The 21974-nt window shown below is 42.1% G+C and overlaps 1 protein-coding gene across 1 annotated transcript; it reads left to right on the top strand.

Annotated features, from left to right (window-relative positions):
- The first annotated feature begins 1216 nt into the window (after window positions 1-1216).
- Window positions 1217-19865, top strand: LOC139916124 (uncharacterized). Its single transcript, XM_078288059.1, has 27 exons — window positions 1217-1349; window positions 3062-3205; window positions 4930-5075; window positions 5571-5724; window positions 6323-7875; window positions 8047-8214; window positions 9013-9108; window positions 9591-9855; window positions 10101-10163; window positions 10269-10366; window positions 11589-11738; window positions 11996-12103; window positions 12366-12504; window positions 12934-13199; window positions 13392-13539; window positions 13832-13876; window positions 14098-14177; window positions 14317-14429; window positions 15055-15238; window positions 16055-16139; window positions 16397-16542; window positions 16993-17083; window positions 17629-17777; window positions 18051-18136; window positions 18321-18390; window positions 18715-18836; window positions 19601-19865. Exons 1-27 carry the CDS (start codon window positions 1217-1219, stop codon window positions 19863-19865), a joined length of 5067 nt encoding a protein of 1688 aa, XP_078144185.1.
- The last annotated feature ends 2109 nt before the right edge of the window (window positions 19866-21974 follow it).

A 21974-nucleotide genomic window follows, 5' to 3' on the forward strand; every position in this document is an offset into this window, starting at 1 on the left:
GTGTCTTTTAAAGGAAAAAAAATAATGCTTCTCTGAAAATATAATTAATTTTAGGCTATTGCCCACTACATCTAAATAACCAGGGATAGTGGAGGGTGAACCCAGTTAAACTCAGTTTACTCACCGTTTTATTTGCAGAGATAATAGGCCCACATCTTTATGGCATGACACACATTCATATAGGCTATGCAACTTAATAAGTAGAATCAAACTGATGTAAGTTCTATAAGGACAATGTCTTTTAAGGAAAAGGCACAGATTACTGCTGTTATGATAATATATGGATTTTTGTTTAGAGTGGTTGGTGTTTGCCTTAATGACCACAGACAGACAGATGGATCCTGCCCCTTTTCAGTGTTAAGTGAAAATTAATATTTGTGTAAAATGATCGCCTTTAACTAGCACATCCGACGCGAATAATGGCTGTTTTTGCTTGTACTAATCTAGATTATTATGCATTTATTTATATTGAGATGTATTCTGGTGTGTTTTGAAGCTGCAGTGGGAAAAAAGATCACTAGCCACACTTAGCTTAGCATTCCAGTATTTAGTGGCTTTGTAAAGCGAGGATAACGCAACATCCGCACCATAGTTGTTAGCAAAATAGTTTTTAATTCAGTGACGCCTTGAAATATGTGATAACTTCGTCATATGTAATTTATACTTAAAATGTTTCGCACGTTTTAATAACATTTAGTTTCGCCATAGGCGGAAAAGAATGGATCCGGATGTAATAGGAAAGCCCCAGAATATCGACAGGACGATCCGCTTTTTATTCCCCACCACATGTAGCCTAGGCAAAAAAAAAATTCAATAACACAAACACGTAGCCTAGGCTACATAACACTCTGTAGGCCGTGTTTAATTCGCTATATGTGAGATAGTCTTGATAGTTATGCTAACGTTATGAGACTGAAGCCTTAAATATCTTGGAGGGGTAACGTTATGGCTTGTTGTGATTAGCAGTTTACAGCAATTGTCCGGTTGGCAGACATTTAGAGGCATCATGGCGAACAATTGCAACCAACAGTAACGTTATTTACGACAAATCCATTAAACAATCGTCAACAAGGAATTGGGGTAGTAGTAACCGAAAAACGATACGGAAAGGTTGTTTATCGTCTTGGATACCAACACCTCGTTCCTGCAAAGACTGCGTTTAAGCGCAAATTCAGTATTGTGGCTAAAATGGCTTTCCGGTACTAGGGGCGTACGCATGGCGTACGGGGATCGCGGGTTTTTACGTTGGCTGACTGGAGAGCCGCCATTGGCCAGGATCCGGGCTGGAGCTCTGCGGTCTGTTACCACGGTCTGTAGTTTAAATACCCGTCAGGAACGAAACGGAGAGGGTGAGTACTAAGACAGTTTTGGTTTTCAACTGTACATTGCAGGTGTTGGCCGAAATACACGTTTAAAGTGAAAGGTCAGTTGTTTTGGGTAAGGGATACAGTGTGCTTTGTGCGCTTTAGATAGGATACATTGTTGTAGTTTACGTTAAGTTTAGACCACCGTAGATGTAACCTATAAGCTAGCGTTAGCTAGCTAAAATGCACGTAACGCAACCGGTAAACTTCTTTGTTAATTTACTGCGTTGGATTAACGCAGGCTAGGCTAGACTAGTGTCTGGGGGAAACCTAATGCTATTGTTTCATTTGTTGTCATTACAAAATAGTTCCTCCAATACTTTACTCATGCAACTTTTGACCAAGCTAGCTTCTGTTTGCGTTTGTTTTACTTTTCAATATGTTTGGTAGATGTGTTGATACTTCTGTTTGGTTGTAATAGTAAATTTGACAAATATAAACTACGTTAATATACCATTACTTTAAATTGTCATTTAAAGTAATGGTACAAGTTATTACATATCTATGCTTCATTTGGGTTAGCCCTCAAAATAACTCAGTCAGGACTAAGAAATGTAAAGTTGTCTAATCTTGTTTGTTCGGACTGTTGTGATGGTGCCCCCCAACACAATCCATCATGGCTGCTCCCTTTAGCCGATGTTGTAGCGGTTGTGTAACCCGCTATATTGTTAAGATTGTATCATTTTAACCGCAGATCAGTGGTCAGATGTTCAACTTTTACTCCACTGTGCCAACGGTGTTTAATCTGATCCGGTATCAGTTGTTAAGGAGACACAACGAGCGGAACTTCCTTGTGTGTTCTAGAACTCATCTGTGCGGATTCCATTGATTCTGTTGGTCAGAATTAGAGACCCTCTACTCCGATTGGCTGAGAGTCAGCAACCTCTGTATGCTGCGTTCAAGTCCTATGGGAGCAACCCTTCGATTTGATTGACTTTAAGGTTAAAAACAACGATTCGATTAGCAAATGTTCTTGACGTTCAGACTCGTTTGAAAACGGCAACACGCCATTAGTTATTTGTAGATTTTGGCTGCTATTGATCAGTTTTTTTCACAACTGAAAGCTGAAGTGAACGGTATTTTCAACTAGGAAGCTCGGATCTACCATCATTCCCGTGTGACTTGAACGCAACATTATCGCGGGAAAATGGAGCTTTGAGGCGTACATGTGCAGGCAGTAAGTGTTGTATTTGTCAGTGCATGTTTGGTATCTAATAGCTGACACGTGTCAACTGAAACTATAATTTTCTGTAACTTGATGTAGGCTGTTTATACTCGCATGTTATTATCAGGCTCTACTGCAAGAAAACGAGTTACAGCTGAATAAAAGGGTCTGGCATGTAAATATAGATGGTAGTTGGGTGGCAGTGATTCATGACTAGTGTTGATTTCAGTGCAGTGATTTCAGAGTTTTGGTGTCACACAGTCTAAATGCAATTACAAAAGCCTTTCTAGCATGCCAAGAGGCAAACCTGGGAGTAACATTGTTGTAGATGCACAGTTTAGCTTATAAATACCTTTGTCCTGTGTGTTAAATGTTACCTGCATTTGATGGAAGGAAGCATGATGAAACTTTTCAGGAATGTGATTTTTAATTTTAACTTGTTTGTTTATGGCCTGATTGATCAATGGAACTGTGTGTATCTGTCTGTTTGTTTGTGTATACCTAAAAACATGCATCCGTGCTGTCTGTGCAGGTCTAGCCCTGTGGGAGATGGCTGCAAATGTGGCTGTGAATGTAGCTCTGACTTCAGGGCAGACGTATAACCGCTATGAGCTGCTGGCTTGGCTCAATGAATCTCTACAGACTGGCTTCACCAAGGTGGAGCAGGTATGCACAGGTAGGCCAGTGTGTGTTTGTGTCTTTTTTTATATGTGAATGAAACCTCGCTGAACAAATTTGTGTGTTTCTTCACCTGAGGGTTGGCTGAGCATGCATGCTGTTTTTCAGCATCGTCCGGCCACACGTTAAAGGTGCTAAGTGTAGCATTTTTAAACATCAGTATATAAACTTTATTGTGATACCTTGGTCTAATTACTGTAAACTAATGAGACCATGGTGAAGACGATTGGTAGCCTCTGTCTCTCATCAGTGGTGTTGTTAGTGTTTCTCAAAACTAAGACCACATTCCCCATAAACCCTGTTGCTTCCTGTAACAAAGAGGATCTTTGCCTCTTCAATCAAAGATTTTCTCTCTGGCTTTACTGAAGAGAATCAACATGTTGGAAGTGACTTTTTCATCGTTCCTTTCACCATCTGCAGTTGCCAGAAACTCTGAAAGTTTTACCTCCGCTTGCTCTGGAAGAATTACACTAATGTCTCAAAATGAATGTAGTAATGATTTCTTGATGTTAAAATGCTACATGTAGCACCTTTTGATATACTTATAAACGTTCACCACTGTGAGCATGTCAGTACATCCTCAGGTTGCGGTGTGTTTCATTAGTCATTTGAACCTGCCCTCACTGACTTCCCCTTGGCACTTTGGGGAAAATCCCTGCTGCCACTTCCATCATTCTGATAACTCAAGTGAACTTTCTGAGGTCGAGCCTTTGAGGGCAGAGGGAGTGAGTCAACAACGATCTAGACCTCAGGAGCGCATGTTGCCCAGAATTCATTGTGATTGTATGTCTTTTCCTGTGCACAATCACCATGGTGGAATAAGTGATATATAAGTGTAAGTAAACAAACAATATTTAGAGGATTTAGACTTATTTATGAAAATAACTCATCTGCAGTATTTTATTACTCATTGTTCTGTGTAATTTCTATTATTAATTATTAGGCCTGCTTAAGGGCAAGTGTGTTCCGTTTCAAATATTCTGCTCCCCCTCAGACCCCGCCTCCGGCTCTGACCACACCCCTTTCTCTGACTAATGAAACGCAGCATTTCATCAGAGACTTTAAAGGATAAGGCTGGTGTTTTTTTAATGCATTGCTTACCGTCAACAAATCCTATGAAAATAACAAAATCAGCAATGATTTTGTTTTGCCAACAAGTCTCGTCCATGTAGCCGGTGCCCAATGAAGCCTCATGTCCCAGCAGCCATAGAACTCCATTGTATTAAAAAAACTATTAAAAACACGTCACAGAACCATGCCGTTGCTCTGGGCATATACAGCCGACTTTTTCCTCAAACAACTTAATAAGCCGACCGTAAACACGTTTTCCATCTCAGGAAAGTAGTTCCGTAGCACCGAAAATAGTCCCCGGCGTAATGAAGAATTTGTTCCCATTTGATTTGGTAATAACTACAACAGTCTGACTTTTCGTGGTAACAGTTAGTGATTTTTAAAATTGAAACTATGTCTTTGTGAGCTGTATTTAAAGGTTTTTAGCTTAGAATTGGAGCCAGTGACTTCCAGGTTGACGGCTAAAAACAGTACGTGGGAAGTCAGAAAGTAACGGGAGTAGAGCAAACGCATTGTTGATTTTGTTATTTTCATAGGATTTGTTGATGGTAAGCAATGCATTAAAAAACACCAGCCTTATCCTTTAAGAACAAGTCCGCTTGTGTGCGTAAGTGCATGTACCAGTTACTTGTGTGTGCGTGTGTGTGTTAGGTGCAGCGTTCTGCCAGCTGATGGACTGGTTGTTTCCTGGGTCGCTGGAGTTATCCAGGGTCCGCTTCCAAAGCCTAGATACAGTGGACATCATTCACAACTACAGTCTGCTGCAGGCCGCATTCAGAAAGACTGGCGTGGTCCGAGTGAGTACTGCTGCTGTGTGTGTGTGTGTGTGTGTGTTTTTGTGGACATCATAAACATCTGGAGCTTTTTTTGTAAAGGATCAAGCTCATTTATGTTCATGTTTTTCTCGCTCTCTTTTCATTTCTCTATCATTTTCCTGTCATCTCTCATTCCCTTCTCCCCTCACTCTGCTCCACCTGTCTCCCCACTCTCTTCCTCTCTTCATCTTCACCCTTCCTGTCTTCTCTCCTTCTCCTCTCTCCCTGTTCTTTTCTCCTCCCCTGTTAAATTATAGTATTGCCAAGGCCATTTCTTTATTTTCAAAAACAACCTTCCCGATACGATTCAATTCCTGAAAGTGTCTTAACCTTTTTTTGTGTTTTCTGATGTAATTCTACATTTAGGAAGTCTGTTTATTCACTTCAAACCTAATTCACATTTGTGTCATTCCAAAAGTTTGCTTAAAATTTGCTTGACAGTTGGACTTAAACTCCCCCCCCCCTTTCCTCTCCTAGTATATCCCCATGGAAGCTCTGATGAAGAGGAACCCCATCGTGTCTCTGACCTTCATGCAGTGGTTTAAGCTGTTCTTTGACCAGAACAACAGCGGCAGGGAGTACCACGCCTTTGAAGCCAGAGGAGGACAGAGTTTGGTTCCTGCTACCTCAGGTGGGCTCTGCGGGAATGTTATCTGTGCAAATATTATTGTTTACTGCTGTAAATCGGAGATGGCGTTTTCACAAGCAAGCTCTTCAATGGAATAATCCAGTATCCCGAATAATAGAGATCTATCAGGTGACACCATGTGCCATCTGGCAGCCATTTGGAGTTTTGGTTTTTGTCCCACTGGTGGGTCCATCATTACAAATGCATGTTGCGCTGCCAAGCTTTGTTCAAACCCACAGAACTTTATTGTAAATTCTAGTCAAGATCCCAAGGTTTCCAAAGATACCAGACATGTCATGCTGAAGTATAGGGAAATGTGTATAAAATGATGCAAACAAATCTACATTATCATAACATTCACTTTTAGCTAAAAAGTTGCTATATTGATCTACACCAATGACTTGTATCTTTTCAGATAGCTTGTAAACTTTATCTTTATCTATTATAAGTTAATAGTCTGCAGAATGTACTAATTCTTCAGTGAGTTTTCCAAGATGGTGTCAGTCATGGTTGCGCTGAGATTTCTAATACAATTGGCAAGCGTCTATATGGGAATATTTACGTGCATGTAAACATGCTCACTGTCTCGTTTTCTTCCCAGTTAAAGACGTCGATTCCTCCAAGAGGCCTCATCAGAAACTGAAGATCATTGTCAAGATGGATGGCAAAACAGAGGATGGGGCGAGGAAAGAGAAAGAGAGGGAGCATTTGAACGGAAACACAGAGGCAATCGTGTTGATATCCGACGATGAGGACAACGGTGTGGTGGAGGTGATGATGGAGAAAGAGCTTGAGAAAACACCGGAGAAAACGGAGAGAATGCAGGAAAAGGAGAGAACGGGGACAGAAGAGCGCATGCAAACGGAAGAAGAAGAGAAGAAGGAGGTGAAGAAAGATAGAACGGTGGTGGATAAGGAAGCGAAAGGGAGTGGTTTCCACTGCAGTGAGACTTTGATGTGCTTCATCAGTAGATACTGGTCTGGAGACGTAGACTCAGCTTCCACCTCTCCCATCCTGAGTCCCAACCACCCCATGGACATCGCCTCGGCCTGCTCACACACACCTTACTGCCTCTACCTGTACATGGGGGTGGAGCTGGGCGGGGGGCAGAGCACTAGCGTCATTCTGGTTGGCTACTTTGACCAACACTCAGGGGCGAGGGTTGTGAGGCTGCTGGACACCTTACAGATGGGTGCGGACACAAACACAGATCCACAAACACCAAAGCAAACGGACAAAAACACACAGACAGCAGCTGCGGATTCACGCAGCCTGATTGAGACTCTGAAGAACTTCCGTCTTCCTCTGTCCAACCTTGCTGTGTTCTACTGCAATGCTCCGCACCCAGGGGCGAGCCGGGAGTTTGAGTCCCAGCTCCGGGCGTTCAGCCCTGGGATGTTGTCGCTGTGCGGCCTCCCTGGGCTGGCAGCGAGAGCCTGCCACGCCGGACTCACGGCTTCCTTCAGCCTCGTGGTCGACCTGGTCAGGGACGTCCACCAACACTACTCCACCTGCTCCTCCACTAACGACAGTCTGAAGGAACTTTTTTCTAGCGCGGCGTCTTATGACTCTTCCCTCCCCGTCTCTGCCCAGTGTGTCTTCATCGTCCGCACTGTGCAGAAGATGGCCGGCAGCTGGAGGGATTTGGTGGAGTATTTCTGCTCCCTGGGGCAAGCGGAGGGCGCCGGGCAGATCAGCGCCCGACTGATGGATCCCAAAGTCAGGCTGCACTTCCTATTCCTGTCCCACACCCTGGAGCCCCTCTGCGCCTTCCAGGAGGTGCAGCAGTGGGGTTCATCGGACGTGGCCGTGGAGTTCCAGTTGGCCTCCATGCTGGCCCACTCCTACACGTCGCGCCTCCTCCGGCCCTCCACCGCCGAGCGCTTCCTCCGCAAGCGGGAACTGACGCTCCTCCGCAGCGACAGGGAGCTGCTCCCCGCGCCGGAGGTGAACGTCGGTGCTCGTGCCCGGGACTTCCTGCTGTCCACCTCCACCGCGGAGCTGGGGGAGCAGGAGAGGAGGGCCTTCCTGAAGGATGTGGTGGCTTTCTATAAAGCTGCACTAGAGAGTTTAGCGGAGAGTATTCCAGATCAGCTAGGAGACCTGGCACTGAGGAATATCGCCATCCTGCTGAAAGCATCCGGGAATAAAGATGTAAGAGAAGTATTTCTGTTCTGCTGGAAGTCAGCCTTAATGCTGTCAGGAGTGCACGTTTTCCCTTTTATTGGAGCTGATTGTTGGTTAAAGCTGCACTAGGCAAGATTGTTATGGTTATGTCTAATCTCTATCCTCCCACTTGTGGTGGTATGTGTGTTTTCCCTGCAGGCTCAGTGTTCAGATCGGGTGCTGTCAGAGCTGGGTGCTCAGCTGGGTCTGTGTAGCCCGGGGTCTAAAGAAACGCGACGACTGACAGAAGAGTACTCCGACTACCTTGACGCAATAGAGGAGACGGAAGAGAAGAGAGGAGCAGGAGCACAGAATTGCTGGGCGAAGGTAAACTGACACAGCGCAGCCTAAAGGTTAGAGGCACAGGCATGTAACTGTCTGGTCGCTGGTTTGAATCCCTGGATTGACTGTTGCATCTAGTGGGCTGAATGTAGTGGGCCTGTTTCATGCTACACATTTGACCGGATGATTGTAGTATCAGGAATGTGCTCACCCAATCTCTTATTTCGAGTTTGAAAACAAATTTGAAATGACCAGTGAATTTGATGTGTGGTATTTTGAATTTGCTTTGGTCAGGATGTCTTTTATTGATAAAATGCATTGATTTACCTAAATTCAAGGCCTTAAAAGGTATTAAATACCATTTTAAAAAGTAAAACTTTATTTTATATAGCGACTTTAAAACACACAAGTGCTTCACAAGAGGATAAAATAAAGAAGAAGAGAAAGAAGAGATGGAAGATAGAAAAACAACTTTAAGAGAAGACAAACCCTTAAAAGCAATCTTAAAATAAGACAATCATACACATAAAGTAAAAAGTAAAAACATCAAGCATCATTTAACACTTTCAGTTCAGAAGATGTTATGCTGAACAACTAACAGACATTTTGAAGGAACAACTGTCTAATGTCGTGTCTTTTGAGAAGTCAACCTGCACATACTGAACTGTTTTCATTTGGTTTATCTTTCCTGCTTACTGGCATTACAAAGGTTTTGAACAAAGCGGTGAAAGCAGCACCCTGTAGGTAAATGTGTTAATCTGACTTGTCCCTCTTGTAGAAAAGCGACTGTTGAATGCCAAATCAAATATCACTGTAAGGATTGCCTCTCTCTTGTCTGTACAGCTGCATGGAATGAAACAGGACTCTATTCTGCGTAGACTGTTCCTCATGCTCCTGGCCCTGCCCACCTCTCTGCGCAGGACGCTGGTGTTTGCTAAGGTCAGTATTTAAAGCTAAACCTGTTCATGAAGCTAACTGTTACAAGTGTGGCTAACCAGCCACAACTGTAAGTGGATTCAGGATTTTTGTGGCCCAGTGAAACAATTCACAACAATTCACTTTCTAAATGACAATACATTGAATCTGTATGTTTTCCTTGCCTTACCATGACCAACTTCTGTCTGTGTCACTGCCTGCATACATTAATGTAGTGTAGTTTAGTGTGTGTGTGTGTGTGTGTGTGTGTGTGTGTGTGTGTGTGTGTGTGTGTGTGTTGTATCCATAAGCAACAACATATGCACCAAGTAGGAACCAACATTTTTTTTGTGGTTGCATCTGTATTGTTTGTGTCCCCCTGTTTACTGTTGATGTCGACATAAAGAAGTGTGTGTGTGTGTGTGTGTGTGTGTGTGTGTGTGTGTGTGTGTGTGTGTGTGTGTGTGTGTGTGTGTGTGTGTGTGTGTGTTTGCGCCCGTCTCCAGGTGTTCCCCGGCAGCACCGCGGCTCTTCCCGACAGGAAGGAAAGCCCCAAAGCCCCAGCCAAACAGAAAATGGCCAGGAGGGCAGGTAGACCCCGCCCCTCCATAAAGAAAAGGCCTGGCAGAGCGGGTTATGACCAGGGGAACAACAAAGAGGAGGGTGAGGGTAGCTGGACGGAGGACAGTGAAGATTGGGGGGCTGAACCCGTTCGACCGACCGCGTCCAGACGGCGCAGAGACATGGAGGACAACACAGATCACTCCTCCGGTAACACCCGTTATGATACGATTCAGATTCTAAAACGCTTTTTCAGTCCCTTTCTTTGTCAGAATAACAGCACATTTCATTATGTGACGGAGTATGATTTTGATAGTTGTTATGTTTCTGCACCAAGACAATGTCCTGTACGTTTATTGTCCTCGGCTGATTAAGTAAACCTGATTGTGATGCAAACAGTAAATGATACCGATGATGTTGAGTGACGTGACAATGCGTGTTTTTATTTTTGTCAGATGTGGTTGACGTCACAGAAGACGACAAAGTATCCAAGACCATCGGACCAAAAACAATTACAAGTGAGAAAAGCCTTTGTACATGAGTTAATAATGATTTAGGATTAAAAATACTGTGAAGTCATTGGTTTATAATCACTGTTGTTTTAAGATGATATTTTTTTGTAGCTCCTGTAGCTCCACAGGCACAGTTTATACTGATTGAGGACAGCGACGATGACGACGTGGTTCAGACATCAATAACACACAACGGAGCAGCACCGCAGGTAAAAGATTTACAAAACCCTCAAAAGTTGATATTCAATGTAGTATGTTCTTATTCAGCTTCCTAAGAATAAACTCAATAAATGTGATTCTTGAAAGCAAAGTTCTCAAATGTGTTCTTAAATTCTTTCATAACTTAGACTAAGATAACCTTCCACTTGTCTTTTAAATTAATGAATTTAAAGACATACCTTATTAATTTTAAACATTTTATTTTTAAGCTTTGCTAGTTGGCTGTTAGTAAAGGTTTGCATCAGCTGATACCATTTATATGGTTAATGTTTTTTTCATCAGTGGTTTCTTGAGTGAATTTAAATTTTCAAAAAACAAAGATTATATTGCTGTAGCTAGTAGACAGAGTATATTATGTCATCGAGCATGCTTATTTAAATTACTGGTAACTCATTTCTGGTCCTTTTATGCTTTTTTTACATTGCAGTTGCTACGTAGGCCCTATTGTATAAGTTCCTTAGTAAGACACCAATAGAAGTTCATAACAGATAAGACTAAACTTAAGAATATATTGGGGAATTGGACCAACAAGCTTTATTAAGAACTTTCTAAAAACTCTTAAGATCTATCTTAAGAGCACTATTGTGAATCTGGCCTCAGTTAACAATGAAAATAGGTTTTTGGTAGAGAACTTTGCATGACATTCAGCCTCTCTTACTGTCTCTGTCTCTCTCCTTCTGTCAATGTGTGTGTACATGTGTCTATGTGTGTATTTGTTGTATGTGTGTGTGTGTGTGTGTGTGTGTGTGTGTGTGTGTGCGCCACCTAGAACCTCAAAGTTGAAGGATCTGGGTCAACCCCTGAGACGAAGCCTGTGAAGCCTTCCTCTTATGAGGTAAACACCCTTGACATCTTATGCAATTGTAAATTCAATTCAATGGAAAAAGCCTCATTGGCAGTAAGATCACTCTTTTTATTTATTTATTTATTTTTTTTAACCTTTTAACAATGCTACAACAGTCTTTTTTTCACAGATACAGCACTACTGAAGCCAAATGTTAGAAGTACCCATAGATAAGCTTTGTTTAGTTTATTTGCACAATTCAGTTACAGGTCAACACAAGGCGACATATTTGCTACCGATTGGCCCAGAGTGGGACGACAAGTTTATTGTTGTCTCGTTTCTCCAACAACAGCCCTATACAGTGTAAGAAACTGCCAGTATCTGCCCTCTAACAACTGTTGGGTCTCTATATGTGTGTGTGTGTGCAGGACGGCTGTGGTCATGGGAAAGGGGAGCTGGTCTGGGGCCAGGTGGATGGCTTCTCCTCCTGGCCGGGTATCGTCATACCCTGGAAGGCAAAAGTTCCAGCTCCAGGCATCAGGATGGTAATGTGGTACGGAGAGGGAATGTGCTCTCAGGTGAGCTGGAGGAGAGATGGATGGATGACAGAAGGATGGATGGATGATATAGAGATGGGATGGAGGGCGAAAGCTGCGACTTGTGCCTATTGCATGACTGTCATATACATAGTCACAGTAAAGCGGGCATTATTGCTATATTGTCACATTCTTCACTGCTGTATTGTCGTATCTGATTCCAGATCAGCACCCAGAGTGTCTATAGTTGGCTAACGTTGTCACACTTTTCTCCACTGTATTATTGGGTCTGATTCCAGATCAATACAAAGGCTCTCCGGCCGTTCGCTGCCTTCGCCCAGTGTTTCTGTGCCAACTCCTTCGCCATCCTCGCCACCTACCGAGAAGCCATCCTCAAGTCGCTGCAGGTGTGTGTGTGTGACATTTTCTGACATGCATAGAGAGGACTTCGGACCATGGATCACATCCCACCAGAACCTTCTCCCCTCTCAGCCTTTCTGCTCTCTCATTGAAGAAAAAAAGCTGAAAACATTAGAATGATTGTGTCTTCCATCTGACTTGAAATGTGTGTGCATGTGTTTTTCCTTGCATGTGTGTTGCGTTTATATGTGCTTGCTTATGTGTGTGTGTGTGTGTGTGTGTGTGTGTGTGTGTGTGTGTGTATATCAGGTGGCGGCTATGCGCTGTAAGAAGCAGTTTGTGTGTGGCGAGGACAAAGAGGAGCTGCTGAGGCTGATGTTGGACTGGGCCTTCGGAGGCTTCCAGCCCTCAGGACCGGACGGATTCAAACCATCAGCAGCCAAAAACGGTACAAACACCTGATAGAGCATATTTTTCTGACCAGTGTGTATTGATTATTTTGGTCGGTAAAAACTATTATTGGCAGGTAAAATTTTTCAGTTTACCAGCCTGCTACAGGTGAGCACGCACTTCATGTCCAAGATCCTACGAATGGTTTCCTCTGCAAGAACACAACCAATTAGAGACTAATGTTTGACTAATAATTAAATAATGAATAAAAGTTGCACACATTCAGTGTGAATGGATAAGAAATAAGAGCCACACAGAAAAATATGTATGTGTTGGCAACTGTTGTATAAAAGCCATAATAACCATAAAGCAATAAAAACCTAAAAAAAAAGATGAGAGCTAGGTAGAAGAATATGCATTCTGTATTCTTGTATTAACAAGGCAGGAGAAGATCCGACGGTCACAATTCTGATTATCTTCTGCCCAGGTGTTCCCAGAGCAAACAAGAGGCCAAAGATGAAGAAACAGCTCTTCCTGAAAGCCATTTCCCCTCCTGACTCCTCCAACTCCTCCACCTCCACCCCCACGAGCAGCAAGAAGGACAACGCCAGTTTCGGGCTGAAAGACGTGTCTGTCTCTTTGAACAAACTGTCTTTCAACCACTCAGACAAATCCTCCCCTACAGGAGGAAAAGGAGGCGGAGGAGAAGGAAGAAAGGGAGAGCAAACCTCGTGGGAAGAAGGGAGCGGGTTTGTGGGAAAAGGCACCAAGGGAGGCAAAAAAGAAAAGGGATCCGGAGGAGAGAAGGGGAAAGGAGGGATGGGAGGATGGGAGGCGGAGAAGGACGACTCGGGAGGAGAGTGGGAGAAGGCAAAAGTGGGATGGGGAGGAGGAGGAGGAAGAGGAGGGAGGGGCAAGGGAGGGTGGAGAGGGGGGAAGGGTCAGAGGAAGAAAAGCGGTCTTCTTCCTGCGTTTGATGATGATCGATCGCCGGACTTCGTGCCGCCGTACAAGAAGAAGGCCTACACCAAAGTCTACAATAAGGTGAAGGAGACGACCCATGTCTACAAGCAGCCGGACCAGAAACACAGAGGTACTAAACTAAATTTTACAACCTTAAATCACTAAATTATACACTGTGTTGTGAAGAGTTTTGGTTGTGGGGATTAAACCTGTGATATTCGGGTCAGCTGCTCAAACCACCAGGCTATGCTGCCAACCCTGGTTTAGTGCAACTAGACTACAGTATGTCAGAAAAACTAAACTATGCTAAATGACAATTAATTCAGAGTGAATTGTGATTAGTAGTCAATACAGAGGTCCTGTCTGATCCATACAGCCATTATTAGCCAAACATTAGTCTCTAAATGTTTGTTTTCTTGCAGAGGAAACCATTCGTAGCATCATGGACAAGAAACTGGATATTGAAGGTGAGTGTTGTTGTTGTATGTGTGCTTTCAGTAATCAGAATGTTGACAGATGGCATTTTATGTCATATTTATTTACATTTTGGCATATTTATTGTCTTGATTGCCTTACAATTGCATTTTTCCTATGCGTGTAACCATGCTTACTCTCTCATTCCATCCATCTCTCGCTCACTCTCTCCCTCCTCCTTTTTTCCTTCTCTGTATCATGTCCCATCCTGCAGCTTTCTGTCTGTGTTGCGGAATCGAAGACATCGAGATATCCCACCCTCTGTTTGAAGGCAGCCTCTGCTTGAAGTGTAAAGTAAGGAACTATCAACTTTAACCAACAGTAAATGCTTCTGTTTGCACTGGGAATGTGTCTAGAAACGCTGAACTAAAGTGATGAGCTCACAGCTGTGTTCCCTGTCTGCCTGCCTGTAACACTGCATCTGTCCCTGTAGGATAACTTCACAGAGACGTTGTATCGTTATGATGAAGATGGATACCAGTCCTACTGCACCATCTGCTGCTATGGACTGCAGGTCATACTGTGTGGCAACGACAGCTGCTGCAGGTTGGTCTGACTGTCTCTTTCTCTACGTGTCAGTCTCTGTCTGTGTGTGTTGTGATGGCCTTGAAGTTGCAGTGCAGGACAATGACAACTGTGGCTGCGTTCACACTGCAGCTGAAAGTGTCCCAGTTCTGATTTTTTATTTTTTTTTTCTAATCGGTGTGAACAGCAAAAAGCTGCATGGAGTTGCATGGACCACATGGAGATGTGGTACAGAAAACGGATCCCGAGGCATGCAGCACATACCGAAACAAATTTGTTTGGAAACCCCCCCCCAAATGTGACATCTTTTGTTATTGTTATTCCGCGTACACGTGTCTTTGCAATTTCACTGTCAGTTGATATTTGTTACATCCTAGAATAGTCATCTGTGAACTATGAACAGTCATCTAAAAAAATCTGATATGAATAGCAATTCGAAATTGAGCATCGTCTGCAGTGTGATTGTCGCCCATTTCTTTGCTTTTGTCTGCCTATTTCTTTCTATTCCTTTGTTCAAATGAAATAAAAGATTAATTGATCTCTCTTCTCTTTTATCCCATTAATCTCCTCTCCTCTCCTCTCTTCTTCTCTCTTCTCCTCTTCTCTCCTCTCCTCTCCTCTCCTCTCCTCTCCTCTCCTCCTGCAGATCCTACTGTCAGGACTGCCTGAACATCCTTGTCGGTCCGGGGACGTTTGATTCGTTGAAGGAGATGGACCCGTGGATCTGCTACCTGTGTCAGCCCCACAGACCCCACTTTGCTCTGGTGCCCAGGGAAGACTGGAGCATACGAGTTCAGGAGCTGTTCGCCAACAACAGTGCCATGGAGTTTGTGAGTGATTAACAGAGCGTAACCTTGGAGTGTAAACACACTCCATAAACTGTGTGTATTATGATGATTATATGTCAGCATCTTTTCTGTACTTATGTGCACCAACTCATTCCCGGCAGGGACGCTTCCACAAAATTAGATGTCATGGGGCTGTTCGACTCTTAGTGTTTTTTCATCAGATCTGCTTTACTAAACACAATTAGACTTCATGTCCCTTTTTAAAAAAAGAAATAAATTCCTGGTGTGCTTTTTCTTATTGTGCCCATTTTAGAGCTGCAACGATTAATCGATTAATCGATTAGTTGTCAACTATTAAATTAATTGCCAACTATTTTGATAATCGATTAATCGGTTTGAGTAATTTTTTAAGAAAAATAAGTCAAAATTCTCTGATTCCAGCTTCTTAAATGTGAATATTTTCTGGTTTCTTTACTCCTCTATGACAGTAAACTGAATATCTTTGGGTTGTGGACAAAACAAGACATTTGAGGACGTCATCTTGGGCTTTGGGAAACACTGATCGACATTTTTCACCATTTTCTGACATTTTATAGACCAAACAACTAATCGATTAATCGAGAAAATAATCGACAGATTAATCGACAATGAAAATAATCATTAGTTGCAGCCCTAGCCCATTTATATTTTCAGAACTCTCAATAGGCTAGTTTTGAAAGCTTTGTTCATTTTGGTTTTTAAATTGGTCTTAAATTCAATTCCATGTAGCATTAAAAATAGCTTAAATTTGGCTTGCAGATGCACTGTAATATTTAGAAATGCACCTTGTGGTTAAACCGATTCTTTTGGCCTTTGTAGGAGCCACATCGTGTTTACCCGTCCATCCCTGCCAACCTGCGCAGACCCATACGAGTTCTCTCGCTGTTCGATGGCATCGCAACAGGTCAGTAAACAGACCTGACTTTCTGAGGAAATGATGACCAGATGGTCTGATTCTACAGTTCTGGTTCTACTATTCTGATTCTAGTATTGTATGTATTTTTTATGTTTTATGTGAGGTATGTTGAATTTGCCTTGTGTATGAAATGCGCTATATAAATAAAGTTTGCCTTTTTTTATTGTTATGATTACTTTGGTCTGATTCTGTATTCTGCATTATGTCTGTGTACATTATCATTGTGTGTGTGTGTGTCTGTCTAGGCTACCTGGTGCTGAAGGATCTGGGTTTCAAAGTGGAGAAGTACATCGCCTCCGAGATCTGTGAGGATTCAATCGCCGTGGCAACCATCAACCACGAGGGGAGGATTGTCCAGGTCGACGACGTCAGGTCCATCACCAAGGAGCATGTACGTTCACACACAGCTTGTTTTTCTGTCTTCACATGTTTAACATGCTTATACACAGTTATGCAACGTTAATATCCTTCCTCCTTCCTACCTTGTTCCTGCACTGACCTCTGACCCCGACTGGTGAAATGGATATATTTATATATCTTAGAGTCATATGCAAAGAAACAAATTCCTAATTACAATAAATTGGCAATTGAGGTGCTGTAAAATTCTTTAAAAAAATATTTGCTTTCACTTGATGCCTCATCTCTGGTTGTTTGAATCATTTAGATATTCAAAGTGGCGTAACTGAAAGCACCCTGCTTTATGTTTTTTGTTTGGCTGTTTAAAATGTTTCAGTTTTTAGAAGCATATTTTCTTCTTGCCACTGACAAACTCCAAGGTGACTGAGATGACAGTTAGCTCAATACTAGATCAAACCAACCCCTCGTCTCTAATGCAACGCAGATCGAGGAGTGGGGTCCGTTTGATTTGCTGATCGGTGGCAGCCCCTGTAATGACCTCTCTATCGTCAACCCAATCAGAAAGGGCCTCTATGGTACGTAAGTGTGTCGCATGCATGTGAGCATTGTTATAATGCTATATTTACAGTATGTGCATAATTTTAGTAGGCAATTGCCAGTATAAAAGTTGAATTCCAGACAATTAAAACCCTCCAGTGTGTATTTTCTGGGAGGAAAAGAATCATTGTTTTGCCTTTGCTTTAAAGGTGCTATGTGTTTAAGATCAGTAAATCATTGCCACATTGTTTTGAGACAGTGTTGTAAACTAATGAGACCGTTGTCCAGAATATTGGCGCCCTCTACTGGCCTCTACAATACATTTTACATTGTGTGCCATTGAATTTGGTGGGAAATCTGCACAAACAGAGCAAGCGGCAACCTCTTCTTTGCGACCGGAAACAGCAGGGCTTATGGGAAATGTGGTCTTAATTTTGAGAAACATCAGCACTCAGAATACCACTGGTACCACTACCGATATATTGATGCTTAAAACTGCTACACATAGTGGATTTTAATCGTCTATACACCTGACTGAACAAGGTCCTTGTTCCCTGCTGTAATTCCCTCTTCCCCCCAACAGAGGGCACTGGCAGGCTGTTCTTTGAGTACTACCGCATCCTCCACCTGATGAAGCCCAGAGAGGAAGACTCCAGGCCGTTCTTCTGGCTGTTTGAGAACGTTGTCTTCATGAACACACACGACAAAGTCAACATCTGCCGCTTCCTAGAGGTGAGAACGCATTCAGTTCTGTTTGCTTTTGTTCTGGTCTCTTCTGTTAACTTGTTGGGGTGGCTCTTATTGCCTCTTCCTCTTTTCTCCTCTTCTCTTCCTCTCTCCTCTCTTCCTGTCCTCTCCTCTCTTCTTCCTCATCCCCCTCTTCTTCCTCTTCCCCTCCTCTCCTTTCCTCTTCCTATCCTCTACTCTTCCTCTTCTCCCCTCCCCATCATACTGCTGAATGATCGTCTGGGAGCTAACCCTTGGTGCTATCTGATTGGTTGGCAGTGCAACCCAGTGCTGGTGGATGCGGTCAAAGTTAGCCCCGCCCACAGAGCCCGTTACTTCTGGGGCAACATCCCAGGGATGAACAGGTATGAAGTCATATAAATCATGAATTTTAAGGACATATAAAATATATTTCAAACCTTTTTGCTAAATTGTTGGTTTCAGTCTATACTGTTTCCTAAAGTAATGGATTGACCATGTACTCTGTAATGTTTTTAATTGGTTGTGTGTGTGATTTATGTTAATTTGGCTGTGTGTGTTTCCCCTCAGACCCATTACAGCATCCCAGAATGACAAGCTGAACCTGCAGGAGTGTTTAGAGATCGGCAGAGAAGCCAGGGTGAGGGTCTGAACCTGCTGGGTCAAGTTCATTCACACTATTTCACACTTTCTTACCTTGCATTGAAACTATTATTTTTTATATTATGTGTGGATATGTCTTGTCAGCAAAATACGTGTGCATGTGTGTTTTGTGTTTGTGTATGTGCTTCCGTGTCTCTGCATGCTTGTATTTGAATATTTCTTTTCAAAATACTGTGTATCTTTTCTGAATGACGTTACCTACAACCCTTCCCTAATTTGTTGTTCAGTTTTTGCTGTCAAGGTGTCACTGTCTTCATATCTCATTTAAAAACAATCTATTCCTATGTTGTTTGTGCTCCAGTTCAACAAGGTGAGGACGATCACCACCAACCCAAACTCTCTGAAGCAGGGGAAACACGTCGCTCTGCTGCCCGTCATGCAGAACGGCAAGGAGGACATCCTGTGGATCACTGAACTGGAGAAGTAGGCGTCACTCTCCTTGCATTTTAAGAGTGTATATACTCTCAGTTTCTAAAATGAAAAAAGAGAGAGAAAACAAACACAAGTAACCATTATCCTCTCGTGTTCCTGTCTTCAAGTATTACACCGATGGTTGTTGTTGTTATAACAAGGTTACAAAGTGCTGTACATGAATTAAACAGGTGAATACATAAAACCAGAAAAGAAGTAGCTCGAGAGTTAATATAACAAAATAAAAAAATAGAAGTTAAAAGCAATTACATAACAATATGGGGAACTAATTTACTGATTAACTAATTTAATAAACTAATTTTTTGTTGGTGGAGAGCCAAGATAAAATGTTAAAATTAAAACCCAAAGCTTGTATCGTAGTTTAATATTTGATACTATTGTAAAGGTGTTGTAAATGTTGTATAAAAGCAGTAACATACCAGAGAGAGTGTTTTATCATGGTTATTATAGTAATAATAACAAACTTTATTTGTATAGCACCTTTCTGAACAGTGTTACAGAGTGATTCATAAAACAGGTACAAAATGCAGCAGTAAAACAGAATAAAACAACACAAAGAAGCACCAGAAAACATAATAATAAAAGAAGTAAAATATAAGGAAAAGATATAAAAGAGGACATAAAATCATCAGTAAGATCAGCACACTTGCCAGTAACCATAATACAGCACTTCCTCTTGTATGCTACTGCTTAAATTGAACACACTGGGCTTCAGCTGACACTTAACCTTCTCCCTCTGCCGGCGTCTTCACCAGAATCTTCGGTTTCCCCAAACACTACACCGACGTCCGCAACATGAACCGGCAGCAGAGGCAGAAGGTGCTGGGGAAGTCCTGGAGCGTGCCGGTCATCCGCCACCTCTTCGCTCCCTTAAAGGACTATTTTGCCTGTGAAGAGCTGCCTCCCATCACCTCCTCCAGCACCTCCACCTCCTCCCCCATCGCCTCCCGCTCCCCCTCCCCCTCCCGCTCCCCCTCCCCCACCCCCTCTGCCTGTCTAGAACTCCAGCCACTGGAATAGGGGAGGTTGGTGTTGCTTTGTTGTGTGTGTGTGTGTGTGTGTGTGTGTGTGTGTGTGTGGAGGAGGGGTGTTTTGAAAAGAAAGATATCCAAAGATTCTTCCACTCCAAGCTGTGAATACACAATTTCACTCCTATTTCTTTTCCTCCTTCTCCCCTCCTCTACCTTTTTTTTTTTTTTTTTCCCTTCCATCACTTTTGCATCCGTCTTCCTCCTCCCTCCATGGCTGAAGCTCGATGTTAAAGGGGCAATAAGTCAGATTTTTACTGGCCCATAGCACAAAATTACCATAATATATCTGTGGGGGATTGATTTCTGGCTTTCAAAATTCTCTTTCCAGGCTCCGACTTTGTTTTGTTTTTCTTTCTTTTTTCTACTGCTTCATGATGGAGGGCGGTGCTACGAGCTACGAGGTTGATAAAGTTCAAAGATTACTTCATGCCTCTTTAAGACTCGTTTTAGACTCTCAGACTAAGCCCTCGTACATTTGAATGATGTAATATCAAATTCACCCTAACCCAATTTATCATTAACTTCTGTCTCATATCCTGACAACAACTGTGTATTATACCTAATACATGCTTCTACAAATTGTGTATATAATTGTTTTTTTTTCTAATTGATAATTTCTTTATGAATAGATTAAATAATTTTGACATGTTGAATGTTTGAAAATAGAGCAACGGCTTGAGTTTGTAATATACTACCTCGATATTTTAATTGAGGTATTTTTCTGATGCATAATTGGCCTTTTTAATTGAATGGGGTTGGGAACTGAATCATTGTTGAAAAGAATATTTTAGTTCAATTTCTCAGTCTTGGTCTAGGTGAAGGCCACGGATACCAAGATGAGTACTGGCACGCTGTTTTATTATGATGCTGAAATCATGTTTATTTCCTGGAAAACATTTTTTTTTTAAAAGGTTATAGTCTGTACAGAGATTGCTTTTTCCTCACTATTTTCTGCCTCATAGCCACATTTCCATACAATACATGCAAATTAAGTTATCATACCTGTACTTGGGCCAGAAGAAAAAGGTATCAGTGCCTTCACACCTGGATTTTAGGCATTGAGCTTTAGCCCTTTTTCCTCTATTTCCTTCCATCCCTCCTTCCATCCTTTTGCCTCTTCATACCTTTCTCTATTTTTTTCTCTCAGCTCAGGGAACTGGAATATAATGTACTGTAACCTCTCTTATGTCTATTTAGGAAGAATCACATTTGAAATTTGAATTGTAATATTATGTTTGATATTGTTATAGTGATAGTTTTTTTTTATTGAGGTGCGTGCAGGTGGGTGTGCACTGACACTTTTACACCAACAAAACTGTGACGGACATGAAGACTCTCATGAAGTCTTTTGTGTCTTCTTGGTGCTAAATGATGACAAAGCCATACTGGTTACTGTTACATGCTGTCTAATTATCTGTTAAATCATAAAACTTGATAATGATAGTGAAAATAAGATAAAGAGGAGAATAGAATACATAAAATGCATCTTCACATGAAAATAGACATGGAATGAACATAACATAAATGGTAAATACAACCCACTGAATAATAATAGTAAAAATATGAGGAATGCATAACATAAGATGGAAAATAAAACCCACTGAATAATAATAATAATAATAAAAATAAAGTTAAAAAATAGAGTACATAGGATGCATAAAATCAAGTAAAATACAACATTTTAAAAGAAGTGCAGCAGTGCTTAAGTGCGAAGCAAAGTGCAAAAAAAAATAAAAAATTTTTTTTTTTAAGGCCTGTATCGGGAAAGTCATAGCTAGTTAAAGGCTAAAGTGAAGAGATAAGTTTCTAGCTTTCTTTTAAAAATATTTAGCGAGCTGGCTTCCCTGATATCTATAGGTAGTGTGTTCCATAGCTTTGGGGCGTAATTGACAAAGGCTGCATCCCCGATTTTCTTTCGGCTGTTGCTGGGAACCTCCAATAAACCAGCAGCAGATGATCGCAGTGTTCTTGAAGGCAGGTAGTGAACAGGGAGTTAGCAAAGTAGCTTGGTCCTAGCCCATTAAGGGCTTTGTATATAAGGAGGAGGACCTTATCCATTATACCAATTCTAAGTGTTACAGGAAGCCAGTGTAGAGCA

Source organism: Centroberyx gerrardi, chromosome 14, assembly GCF_048128805.1.
Source record: "Centroberyx gerrardi isolate f3 chromosome 14, fCenGer3.hap1.cur.20231027, whole genome shotgun sequence".
Classification (NCBI taxonomy): domain Eukaryota; kingdom Metazoa; phylum Chordata; class Actinopteri; order Beryciformes; family Berycidae; genus Centroberyx; species Centroberyx gerrardi.